This window comes from Rhodnius prolixus, unplaced genomic scaffold, assembly GCF_049639745.1.
Source record: "Rhodnius prolixus isolate KJV_2025 unplaced genomic scaffold, Rpr scaffold_8, whole genome shotgun sequence".
In the NCBI taxonomy this organism is placed as follows: domain Eukaryota; kingdom Metazoa; phylum Arthropoda; class Insecta; order Hemiptera; family Reduviidae; genus Rhodnius; species Rhodnius prolixus.
This window is the reverse complement of record NW_027411593.1, coordinates 18,980,467-18,993,380: the sequence shown is the minus strand read 5'-3', so window position 1 is coordinate 18,993,380 and position 12,914 is coordinate 18,980,467. Positions and strand designations below refer to the sequence as shown.

The window sequence follows — 12,914 nt, the reverse complement described above, 5'->3', positions numbered from 1 at the left end:
GAATGTGATTGCTATGGCTCATTTAACTCTCATTTAAATTTGAGATTAGTTGATTAAAATGATTGGTAATACGTTTTTATGGCGCTTCGCAATGAAATACATTTTTCCCATAAAATAAACTAAATAAATAATTTCATTAGATAAACATTCATCTGAGTTAAAAATTTGAAAATTTTGAATACATTCGCTTACATATTTATGAATTAATTCTATTTTTAATTATGTAAACCATTTTGAAAACATCACGAAGTGATTGTTTATGGCTTGGGTGTGGTTCACAACGCATTGGTCTTTTAACGTCGATAAATAGGCCTTGTAAATATTATTATTATACTTTTACAATTTATTTTCCATATAATTAACAATTTAAACATTGATTTATTGCTTTTATATCAAACAATCCATTTAAAATATTGCAAATAAATGCTTTAAATTATTGTTGTGTTAATTTTATTGTGCATTCGATAGACAATTTCCGTTATATGCAATAAACTATTCTATTTTTATCAAAACAAATAAATTATTTATACTTAATACTGCAGTTTTCCAAGCTCAGGTTGAATAAAAAAGTTAAATATTCAATTCTTTTAAGTAAGAAAACTAATTTAAGATGGCTTACCTATAGGAAGTGAAATTAGAATTGTAATTTAAGTCAAGATCTCCAAGAAAATGGAGATAAATCAAAAAGTTACTAATATACCAATTCCTAATGAACTATTCTATTACAATCTAGAGAAAGTTTAGAGCATTAAGCTTGCATCAGAATTGTCTGAAGTTTTACACCTTGAATAATTTAGAAGCGTTATGCTCTACTAGTTAGTAGAGATATAATTTGGCTGTTTAAGAGATAAATTAAAAGTAAAAACCATAGCACGAATTCAAACAATTTAGATGCAATTTAGATTTTGTAGATGCATTTAACCAAGAAATCGTAGGAACTATTACAAAACATCGAGCTTAAGAGGTTATAAAACATGCTGAAAATGGTTGCCTTAATTAGAAACAACAATTTAATAAAAAAAAAGAAAAAATTCATCATTTTCTTTGTTAAATTCTGCTGAATATGCCAATTTATACTTAATTTGTTTCTATCATCAAAGTTATAAATTTAGAATTTACTTAGCTCTGATTTGTTTCCAGCTATTTTAATAATAATTTTATTCTATTTCTATTTACGTCAATGTCCTGGCTGCAAGAACTTATTCTTTTAAAACCAAATAAGATTAAAAGTAACGACATCTCAGCCAGACAGGAGATATATTGGGTCTTTAGGACTTCTTCATTGGTACGTTCTTCCTTTTTTTTTTTTTATCTCGGCTTGCCGTTTATGTCTCCTCTGGTCTCTTATACGTCCTTCAGACAGCGTGTGTTCGTCTTCCTACTTAAGGAATCCTTATGTTTTGCTTCTTCTCTACACCTCTGTATTCTGCTTCTCCACACCCTGAAGTTCTGCTTCTTTACATTCTGAAGATCTCCATTTCCTTTACTTTTTTATGTCCTGCTTCTCGACATTCTGAAGTCCTTCTTCTTTTCCTTTTTCTTAAGTTTTTGCTTCTTCCCAAAATCCTGAAGTTCTGCTTCTTCTCTAAAACCTATTGTTTCTAAGAATCGCAATTAAAGATTAATTATTATAGCTAGTTATCAACTGTTAATCTTTCTTGAACAAAACCGTAGATGACTCACTTATGGGAAATATCTCTTATCATTCGGTTTTTTGCGGAAGTTTACCTAGGCATTACTTTATTCAATAAATAGATTATTAGTTCACTAATGTTACATCAATGGGAGAGTATTCTGCACAAGTAACAAAAAAAAGCAAAGAAGAAGTTGAAAAAAGAAACCTTGGAATAGAAGTAACTGGTGCTATTGTGGCTGGAAGTCTCTTTTGATAGTTCAGTCCTGGCTGTGTCGACTAAGTGGATTAAAAAAGTAAGAAAAGTGCCAGTCATGATGCATTGCTTCTACATAAAAGATCCCCCATTAATCTCAGATAATGGTGACGCAATAGAATATATATATATAGACAGACAGTCTAGTACGGACTCTATTGTCAACCTTCTATCTCGTTCGACCTAAAAATTAATACAAGATAATATACTCGAATTACATTTATACTTTTTTTTTGTTATTTCCATTTAATTTTTTTGAACTCCTAGCTAACCTTGCCTTGCTGGGGGTACTGCAATCGTTCTAGTTGGAAAAATAAATAGTTCAGTCTCTAAAAATAAATAAGTAAAGAATATTAAGGATTCAAATAGCAAGGAATCGTTCTAGAATGTATCCAAAATATGTATTACCTATTCTCCATTCTGTTTCTTAGTCTGTCTGAAACTCAACCTACCCGCATATCATTTCTTATAGTTTTTTTAAAATAAGAAGTTGTATTTGTTTTCCTTTGGATCAGTAAAATAACTGTTGTGTTATTTATTTGTAATATCTAGGCCCTGATGAAGGCAATAAATCTGTCGAAAAGTTGATAAAAAGATGGAGTTGTTGTATTTTTATTCTGGACCGATTCCTCGCTATTTGAATCCTTAATATAAATATTTTAAGGTAACTAAAAGCCAATACAAATTCATGAGTGAAGACAAATAATTATATACCAACCTGACTCCCAGAAGGTCGAACTGCGTAGTTGAAATGATGGACTGTTTTAATGTGAACACTCTCTTCAGCGTTCTTCTTTAGACGGATTACTTCCAGTAAGGGAATCTACGAATATTCATATAAAACTCAGACATGTAGTTGTTCGTTAATTGAATGAATTATCTTAAACCTGCTCTCAAGTCTCGATTATTCCTCAATTTACTTATTTACTCTGCGTACTGCTGGTCTTAGTTCGAGCTGGACTAGTTGTAACGCCTGACTTTCTTGATGATTCATTGATTTCATTTCATTGATGATTTTACGAAAATCTGACAGATTTATACCATAGAGACTGTTTTAAACACTCTTGGAAATCGCTGTAGAAGGAATTGAGTTATTCAAAGGAATGATTAGACATTTAACTCTTTTCAAATGACCAGAATTAACATAAACCCAATATTATCGAAATCTAAATCATCAATCGATAAGTATAAATCAATATTAAAGAAATGCAGTCCATTATAATTCTTCCTTGACTTAGGTCTTCTGATAAATAGTGAAATTTTCAAACATAGGTTCTTTAATTAAAATCATTTAATATTAACATAAAAAAAAAATAAATCACTTTATAAGCGAACATTTATAATTTATACTCATATCTATTAATTTTATCGCAACATAAGAGTAGGCAACATATGCAGGGAATGTAGGGTACAGGCTAGAGATGAAACAGAAAGTAAGGGATGCTGATCTAGGCCGAGAGATCGAACTGAATCCAATTATAAAGTGCAGTATGTTGAATAATACAACGGATGGGAAAATCTCATTGCCTTCTGAATCTCATCAACTGTAATAGTGAAATGAAAGTGAAACTGAATTTATTTATATATTACACATTACATATTTCGAAAATTTAATGCGGTTTCTCGAATTTACAAATTATTGAACTGTCTTATTTTTTTTAGAGTCTCTACATACGAATTAATTAATTTTTCAGGAACTGAAAACTTATTTTTGGAATTAAAAATAATAAAATCAAAATTTCATTTCACTTCCTAAAAATGAAAGAAATATACATATTTAACTTACCATTTTATTATAGATCCTCTCAAGTTGGTCGCAAAATAGATATGACTTAAGTGATAAAGCCTTAAGACAAGCATTCATCGTACTAATGACAAATTCTGAATTACAACCTATTGAACGTTACTAAAAATATGTTACGGCAGGGAGGTGCTAACCTTTGTTACTTCGAGGGCATAAGGTAAGGATTAGCTCAGAGTTTAGCGCAATGGATTCCCAGTCGAAGATCTTGGGTTCGAATCCAGCTGCCCTGACCATTACAGTTCACAAAAACACTGTTGCAGATAGTGTTTTCTGTACAGGAAAGCACACTGTCCAAAGACCATCAAAGTTGCTGGGGTTCCAGTGACCTCAGATGTTGGTACGCCTTAAATAAAGAGTAATTTAACAATTAATTTACATTAAATAATTTTGTTTTCAATAATGTAGTACGCAGTTGGGCCACTTTTGGCTCTGAAGGAGTACTTTCTCCATATAACTGTGAAGCGATAGTTAAAACTGAGTGATGCACTAGTAAAGCAATTCCTCAATTGTCCGCTCGTGGGTTAAGTATTTCAGCGACAGCATTCATTTAAAAAAAAAAATTATTTGAACCTCTTAACGCGATTTACATGGCTAATAAAGGTTTTGTTAAATCCGAAAAAGTACGAATAGCTGAACACCAAAATATTTATTCTGTTAATTGACACTTCTGTTCAATCGGGATTTTCTTCAAATTTGGATTTCTTCATTTAATTACTATAAATACAGGTAATTAGGCTGCTTATTTCGATTAAATGGAAGCATTTTTCTGAGAGAATGTTTCAGTTAAAAGTTATAAGATCTACTTAAGTGCAATATGGGTATGACGTTTCAAGGTAATCGAGATAATCAAGATACCTAATCGAAAAAATCCCAAAAATAAAATTGAGCTATTTAGTGACCCGTTGGCTGATTTTGTTCAAAAGATTTTGTTTCTGTGTTTCTTCGTAATATCTATGGTGGAACTTTCAGCATTTTTTCGGGTTTTGAGATATATGCTGTCTCACAAAACTAATTTTGTAATATCAAATTTCGAATCTCAATCGCAGGGAATCTCAAAACAGATCTGTTCGTTTTCAAAAAAAGATCTTCACAATCACAATATCTTCTGTACATTGTCTCTTATCTATACTGCATCACTTAGAGAAGCAAAAAGCAGTTAAAATGGAATTGATTTTTTGGATGACAATTTTTCTAAAAAAAACAATAAATAACTAGCTAAATTACATCGGCTAGTAAAATATCTCTTAACTCAACCGTTTTCAGTTTTTCTAACACAAAGTTAATTTTTGAAAGTAAATTGTGTTCCCATAAGAAAAGTCTACTTTGAAGCCTGAATAAATGTCCATTGCAGAGGTCCTTTTGTTTGTAACATGTGTTGAAAGTGTTTTTTATAAATGAAGACTACACGGGAAGAAAGGGTTAAGTCTATTTTATAGATTTTTCAGAAGAGCAACTTTAAAATTTGAAACGTTACAGTTTCAGTGTTTATTGAAATATGCTTTTGTAATTTATACAGTGCATTGAATGGACCATTCTTTAGTATTCCTTAAAAGTATCAAACAAATATTTTACAAAAATTGGGGCCTCTGTGTCTATTTTCCAGATTCTTAGTATAACCCTCGAATCAGATTGTGAAAATAAGAATATAATGTAATATAGAGATCATATTTCACTATATAAACTCCATGCAACTCCCACGACAAAATTCTATTCATCTGTGAGTCTAGTCATCTATCAGATAGGGTGTTCATGACTAAACATCAAAATTGGACTCTTTTTTTCCGAGTAGTCTTCATATGTAACTTTATATATATATAAAGTTGTGTCAAATTGTGATAACCTTAAAAAAAAATCAAAATACGGCTACGTAAACAGTTTCATTTGTACTTACAATTTGCAGGAAGATAGTTCGAAAAATTTGTCTTTTTGTTTGCATTGTTTATTGTTAAAACTTGACTCATTTTATTTATTTATTTATTTTAAACATTTTTTAAAGGCGGAATTCATTTTTTAACACGTTTTGAAGCTGTAATATTTGTAACATTCAGCAATGATTGTAATAGCTTTAAACTGTTTTTTAGGCACTATGCTAAGATTCCTTTGTGAATTATAAAAAGAACTTCATCAAGAAAGCAGTAAGCGTGAGACATACTATTTTTAAAAAAACTATTTTTCAAATTGTATTTTTTGGGCTTATTGGTGAGCTTATTTAACTACTTGAAGCCTAAATAGTAATCATACTTCATTCAACAGAGACTTTAGTATTCCTGGTGCATCCCAACCGAACAATATATGGCAACACTTAAACAAAAAACACGTATAATATATATATAATAATATATAAAAAATATATGGCAAAAAAAAAACAGAACACTCTTCCGAGAATGCACTTAGAGGTGGCTGCAACTACTAGCTGCGTTTAGCAATCGCACATGCACATAATTAATATCTCATCTCCACAAACATACTTGCACTTGCATAATTACTCAACGGCTATTTTTTTTTTTTACTTACAAACTTGCGACACACTATGCAGCTAAAGTAGATCTGTTAAAGTAGATTTTGTAGACACTTCATTTTTCTGGTCTGAGATCTAGCTGTGATTTTAATGCAATATTAAATGAATAATGTTCTAGTCGTTTTGTTTATTTTTTATATTTATTTAAATAAATAAATTGGTGTTTTGAGAAATTTATTTGAAACAAATTGATAAGTTTTGTTGAAATCTTTAGCGATCACGTACATATCTCTCCGCCTATGAGTGTGGTCAACGTGTGCCTAATTTTGGGATGCGAAAAATCTTCTTTTTTTGGCCCTGTTGTTTAAATTTTCACCGTGTAAAATTACAAAAATAGTGTCGTATTTGTCAAATGATATTGTTAGGTAATATAAGGAGCTCTTGCGTGAAACTGGATTCCTGTTAGGGGTTAGTCTGTTTGGGGGTAGGCCCTTAGAGAAGTGCATAGCCAGAGAGCACATAAGAGCTGGTTTGAGAGGAGCATTTGGTGTGAGCCAAAGCGAAAGGAAGGGAGAGCTAGTCCCCCACTCCGGGTGCGCGGCCGCTACTGGTCTGTTTCTCCCTGTACCGCCCTTCAACTCACAGTCGGTCATAGAAAGCGAAAGCGAACAGACAGCAGCGCCCAGCAGCGGTCAACACGAGTAACATACATATATAACTAACAGGCTCATTCCACCGACGAACTTACTGTTAGTCGCTTTTTATGTTCTCTTTTCAAATTTTTATTTTGTTTTGTTTCCGATAAGTTTTTGGTTTTGGTTTTTGGTTTTGTTTTTTGTAAAAAGAAGTAACAGTAATCGTCTCCTCGTGTGAGGACTGAGACGCCGGTATGTGTTCATTCGTGTAATAAATTTTTAATAAAAAGAGAGAAAAAAAGTTTAAAAAAATTCTCAATGTATTTGCCCCAAGTAGTATACTCCCGCAAATGATTTGTATTGTTGTATAGGTATTTAAAGAGAAATTTTAATCGAAATCCTGATGCAGTACAAATATTGTTAAAAAATAAAAAAAAAAAATAAACTTTTGTCACCCGTCCCCGTTTCCTCGCGTAGTTGTTTAATGACCGGCACTTCGGTTCTCGAAGAGTACAAATATCAACCTACTCAGGATTTAGATTTAAATTTGAAAATGGCTCCCCGTCGTAATAACGGGTTGCACGAAGTCCAAGGGCTGGTCGCACCCCTTGAACCAGACCCTATAGAAAACAACAATGTGACTAGATGTTGTGTACCAACTGAATGTTTAAGAAATCAGGCGCCAATACCATTGGAAGATCTAAGAGACACAATACGTGTCACTTGCAACAACGACCAGTGTACGGCCGGCCGGTATATGCACAGGGAGTGTTTTGACGCTTGGGAGCAGACAGTGTTGACTTATTTAAAATCTTGCGGACGGGCCAGATCTTGGTCGGAACGGCAAAGGCATCAGAATTTATGGACGAAAAAAGGTTACGATTTAGCTTTTAAAGCGTGCGGTTGTCGTTGTGGAAGAGGACATCTAAAGAAAGATTTGGACTGGACACCACCACCGCCAGGATTTGGCAACCGTGAAGAGGATAGCGCCAAGAAGAAGAAGAAAAGGAATAAACACAACAATAGGCCAAGTTTGGCCATTTCTACGCATCAGAATGGTGGATATACGAATGGTCAACCGAGAGGCGATACTGTACTGTCGCCGACAGATCTCAGGGCTAGAACCGGCTCGTTATCCTCGTCCACTGGATCATCTTCGCCTCCAGGTTCAGCGTCCAGTATATCTCCAGTACACTCCGGTTCTATCAGCAAGAGAAAGGCCAAAGTTGAATTTTTCTCAGACAGGTCAGTACAATACAATTTATACAAATAAATAATCTAAATAATTTGTATATTTAATGCTTGCTGTCCCAACTTCTTATTTTTTAAATCCAATATAGTACTTATTATCTAGCCAACTTATTAGTGAACAAAATCGCTAGAAAATTATTAACTTAGTTGAAAGTGCAATATGAGAGTACCGTTGAAGGGATGCTGTTGCTTGAAAGGGAGGGTTCTAGGGACTGAATGAAAGCAACGATGAAAGGGTCCGCGTTCCTACCCTTGCACAACTCTCTCTGCAGCATTCAACTTTTTACCAACCATCATCTTCCCTAATTTACTCTTTCAGTTCCGTGGAAATATCGCTTTTCTTTTTTTTTTTCTTAATAGCATCCGATTTTCTTTTTAAAAAAATGTTTAATTCATACTAATTTTGATAAAAAACAAATATTTTCATAATTTTCCTTTAGCTGTTTCACTGAAACCAGTTTTACTTGTTGAAGTAACCACAGAAAGCACGTTAACTTTTTTTTTAAGCTGCTCCACGTTTACCAAACATTAAAAGTAGATTTTTGTTCATTAAATGATTGAAATATTTTGCAAACTTTTCTTGTATTTTATAACACATTTAAACGCAAATAAATAAATAAATACAAGAAAAAAAAGACGAGAAAATCTGGAAAGATGAGTTTTATAAAATATTTTATATTTATACAAAATAAAATTTTTTTTAAACCTTGGCATTACCATAATAACAATTTTTATCTTTTATTATTCATATTTATCCAAATCTTATCAGAAACAGTTGACCTTCAAATGTTCCTCGTTTAAATAGCATTTTGTTTTCTGTTTTTCTCATAGTTTTTTTTCTCATTTTTTGACAGAATTACAAAAGAAAAAGTTAAAAAGAGAAAAATAGATCTATAAAAATTGAAGGGATTCCCTTTTCTCATTTAAATAATTAGATAATAAATTGGGTTCGTATAAAAATGCAAAATAAAGTGAAGTTGTAAAGTTAAAAATTGGTATCTTTTTTATTTTTATTTTAAAGAAATTTTAGCCTATCAGGAATTGCAGCTGAGTTTTTAAGAAAAATAATTCTTTATAAAATTGTCTGTTAAATATTTTTTAAAGAAATTTTGTATAAATTGCAATATTCTTAAAAGTAATATAAAAAAAATAAAAAGAATAGTGAACAATTATTAAGAAAATTAAACACGTATTTATAAATATAAATACGAATTGTCGCATACATACTATTCGTAAATATTTAACGAATTTATTGCCACTTTATTTCATTTTTTTGGAACATATTGAATTTCAGAATTTACTTTAAACTGTATAATAGAATCAATTTTTAATTTTTTGTATCTAAAAGATCACGTAAACTGTGGGTTCACTCTTTCGTAGCAAAAAAAAAACGTATAATTTGCATCCTTTTTTTTACTACGTGAAATTCTAAGTGGTTGGGAGTATTTATAGCCTAAAACGGTTAGACTCCTAAGACCTTGTATATCAATTAAATATTTCAATCTTTCAGCAGGTCATGCCTTATTTTTCTATAAGCCATAATTATACTGTTAATTAGTAAAATAAATGTTGCTTTAGTGTAGTAGATTAAAGAAATTATCTCCGTAAAATATTTGCGTTTTAATCTTTCGATATTTTAATTATATTTTTGGACTAATGATTCTTGAGTTTTTAGAAAAAAAAAAAAAATTGTTTATGTAAACAAAATTGATGCTTAAATTTTGATTGTGTGATATTTTTTTTGGAGAGTTATCTCAAGGTTTTGTTTGGTGTTACGAGAATGGGGGCGAGATGTCGGCCAGTCTCCTCTGTGTGACGTCGTAAAACTAACAGATGATTTTGACAAAGAAAATATAATTTTTTAATTTCATTTTTATTAATGTTCTCTTGGCGATTAATTCAGTCTAGGAGAAGACCATAAAGGTTTTTAGATAAAATTTATTTTCATTGTGCGCTAGTACTCTTTTAAAACATTTTTAATATTATTATCTTTTAATAATTTTAATTAAGGGAACTTACTGAGAATAGTTGAATAGTTTAGGAAGCTATAGGCTAGTTCAGCTTGCTCTAAACATCTATTATATCTTAACGTTTCACCCAAACCGCTATCTATAACTGGTTAAAAATGGTATTCTTTAAGAAAAAATTTTTCTCCTTATTATTTGGGTCAAAACTAACCAAAATCCACTGAAAACCAAATCGGTTTACGTTGCGGATTTTTTTTTTTTAAATTTTTAGGTCAAAAAACGGCTTTTTTTTTGCATTGTTAAGCTTAATAAGGAAAAACAATACAATTTTTTTGCAAAACCAATGCATGCATTTTGAAGCTGAGGGAATTTCCGACAGATTGATGTATTTTATAAATGATAAAAATGAAATTTCGACATTCAAAATCAATAAAAAAGAAATTTTTGAGCAAACTAAGGCAAAAACAAGGCGTTTCTCGCATTTCAAAGCTTTACTTAACAAATAAATCATCTTTTTTTTTGTGGAAGGGAATGGGACTTTTCAAAAATGGGAAAAATTCCTGCAAAATACAATATTTATACACTGGGAAAAGGGAAATTTTCCAATTCAAATTCATTTTAATGAAACTTTTTGGATTAAAAGAGCCCAAATAATTTTTTATCGCATTGCAGGGCTTAGTAACAAAAAAAAATTAAAGTTTTTGCTATTGGAGACATTGTGATTGACATCAGAAGTTGTGAAGAACTTACTCAATTATTTTTAAGTTTATTTAGTCAACATTTTTTACTTTATTTGAATAAAGATAGATATTCATAGAAATTAAATTTTCACAAAAAAGACATTTATGTACATGTACATAAATATAAAAATTTAAAGTAATTATAAACTTAAAGTAATTTAAATTTTATTTTTTAACAAAAATCTCAATAATTTTATCGTGAACAACGATAGTACAATACTTTGATGTCATATATTAAGATATAAATTATTTTGTCAACAAAAGAAATTACAAATGATTACAATTGTAAACAACAATAGAACGAAGAAGTCTTTCACCATACTTTGGTATTTCCATGCCGTACGGTACTTGTACTTTCCTATGAGTTTAATAAAGTATTAAAAAAAAAAAAAAATTGTAATCATTTGTCTTTTAATTCAAAAAGTTTCATTAAATGAATTTGAATTGGAAAATTTCCCTTTTCCCAGTGTATAAATATTGTATTTTGCCGGAATTTTTCTCATTTTTGAAAAGTCCCATTCCCTTCCACAAAAAAACGATGATTTATTTGTTAAGTAAAGCTTTGAAATGCGAGAAACGCCTTGTTTTTGCCTTATTTGGCTCAAAAATGTCTTTTTTATTGATTTTGAATGGCGAAATTTCATTTTTATCATTTATAAAATACATCAATCTGTCGGAAATTCCCTCAGCTTCAAAATGCATGCATTGGTTTTGCAAAAAAACTGTATTGTTTTTCCATTTATTAGGCTTAACAATGCAAAAAAAAAATACGCAACGTAAACCGATTTGGTTTTTAGTGGATTTTGGTTAGTTTTGACCCAAATAATAAGGAGAAAGAAAAATTTTTCATGTTAGTGAACTTTTCAATTAAAATCGTTCTAGGCGAACCGTGTTTTACTTATAAAAATATAAATAAAAATAAAAATGATATTTTTATTAAGACCAGTGAAATAAAATCCTGATACGAAAACCTTGTTTTAGGTATTATTTTGTTCTATTCTCTTATCTTTAGCCAAAAATGCAATAAAAAAGAAAAACACCCACACACAGAGGAGACTAATTAGACTAAAATCAAGAAAAGTGATAATTTCTTTTTTTAAAAAAATCTGAATAACATTAATACTGCCATTTTGTCTGTTAATACAAAATTTATAAATAAATGAAAATATCAAATCAGTTATTTTTATCACTATCGTATTGATAAATGATAAGCGCCGAGAATGAGAGAAATTCATGAGATCCAAACAAAATGATTAAGTTGCAAATATTTGTATTAATTACGAGGAATTTATTTTTTGTTTTTATTTAAAATTGAAATACTCAACAGTTTTAATTTACTATTTATTTATCTATTTTGTTAGAGGTATTCTTTTTTTTAAGTCAGATTTCAGTTAGTCGGTAGTTTTAAAAAAGCGCTTATTCACGAATAAATTAATTACCAATTTAAAGAATAAACAGTTATTTCCTCGTGATTCTTTAAGAATTTAAAAAAAAACTTTTACCATTAATTTTTTTCCTAATTTTGCAGTTTTTCTCTTAGAGAAATGGCTCTGATTGTCTGTATGAATAAGATAAGTACAAAAAACGGTTTATGAAAATAATTATAGATTGATTAATATAATGGAGATTTACGACATTTTAAATAATTTTCATTTTTTAATTGATACGCCCGTTGTGATATCCTTAAATTCAATGAATTCGTCATTTACGCTAAACATGTTATAAAAACAAAAGTGGGGCTACGTAAAATAAATGTAAGCTTTGGTTAAACCTGAACTTAAGCTCTTACAAATTGTAAATATAGTACAAAAATTCTGAAAGGATAACCAGGTACGATTTCAGCAGCCTTCGCATAGATTTTATCTTTGTAAACGAGAAAATACTAGCCGGAAGCAAGACTAGTGCATGAAAAAATGCTCAAATTTAGCACTTATTAAAAAAAAACCCTGATAACAGAGGATTCCCGTAAATTGGGAATTTTAAAATGAATTTAATTACAGACAAGCGTTATATTATTACACTGTTGTTCGACTACAATTAGTCCATTTCTGCTTTTCAGTTAGATCTGATAATCTTTTTTTCTTGATGCAATTTATGTAATGAGTTTTCCAAAATTTGCGAAAAAAAAACGAATTTATTTAGTAAGTTGGCTCTTCCATTGAACCGTTTT

At 30.3% G+C, this 12,914-nt stretch overlaps 1 protein-coding gene and 1 long non-coding RNA gene across 4 annotated transcripts in view; one reads left to right on the top strand and one right to left on the bottom strand.

The window, feature by feature from the left end:
* Nucleotides 1–1,446: 1,446 nt before the first annotated feature.
* The window catches only part of LOC141450989 (uncharacterized), a 126,153-nt gene continuing 114,685 nt past the window's right edge, over nt 1,447–12,914 (bottom strand). Inside the window, exons 1-2 of one of the 3 annotated variants that reach the window (XR_012456476.1) lie at nt 6,208–6,627; nt 1,447–4,036 (exon numbers count right to left, since the gene is read on the bottom strand). This is a non-coding gene — a long non-coding RNA (uncharacterized lncRNA). Of the gene's footprint in view, nt 4,037–6,207; nt 6,628–12,914 lie in introns of those variants that run through there. The other 2 variants (XR_012456477.1, XR_012456478.1) reach the window with 2 other exon arrangements.
* The window catches only part of heca (hdc homolog, cell cycle regulator), a 288,388-nt gene continuing 282,602 nt past the window's right edge, over nt 7,129–12,914 (top strand). The window contains exon 1 of the mRNA XM_074121957.1: nt 7,129–8,031. Within this exon, the coding sequence (XP_073978058.1) occupies nt 7,271–8,031 (761 nt within the window). The 5' untranslated portion in view covers nt 7,129–7,270. The remainder of the gene's footprint in view (nt 8,032–12,914) is intronic.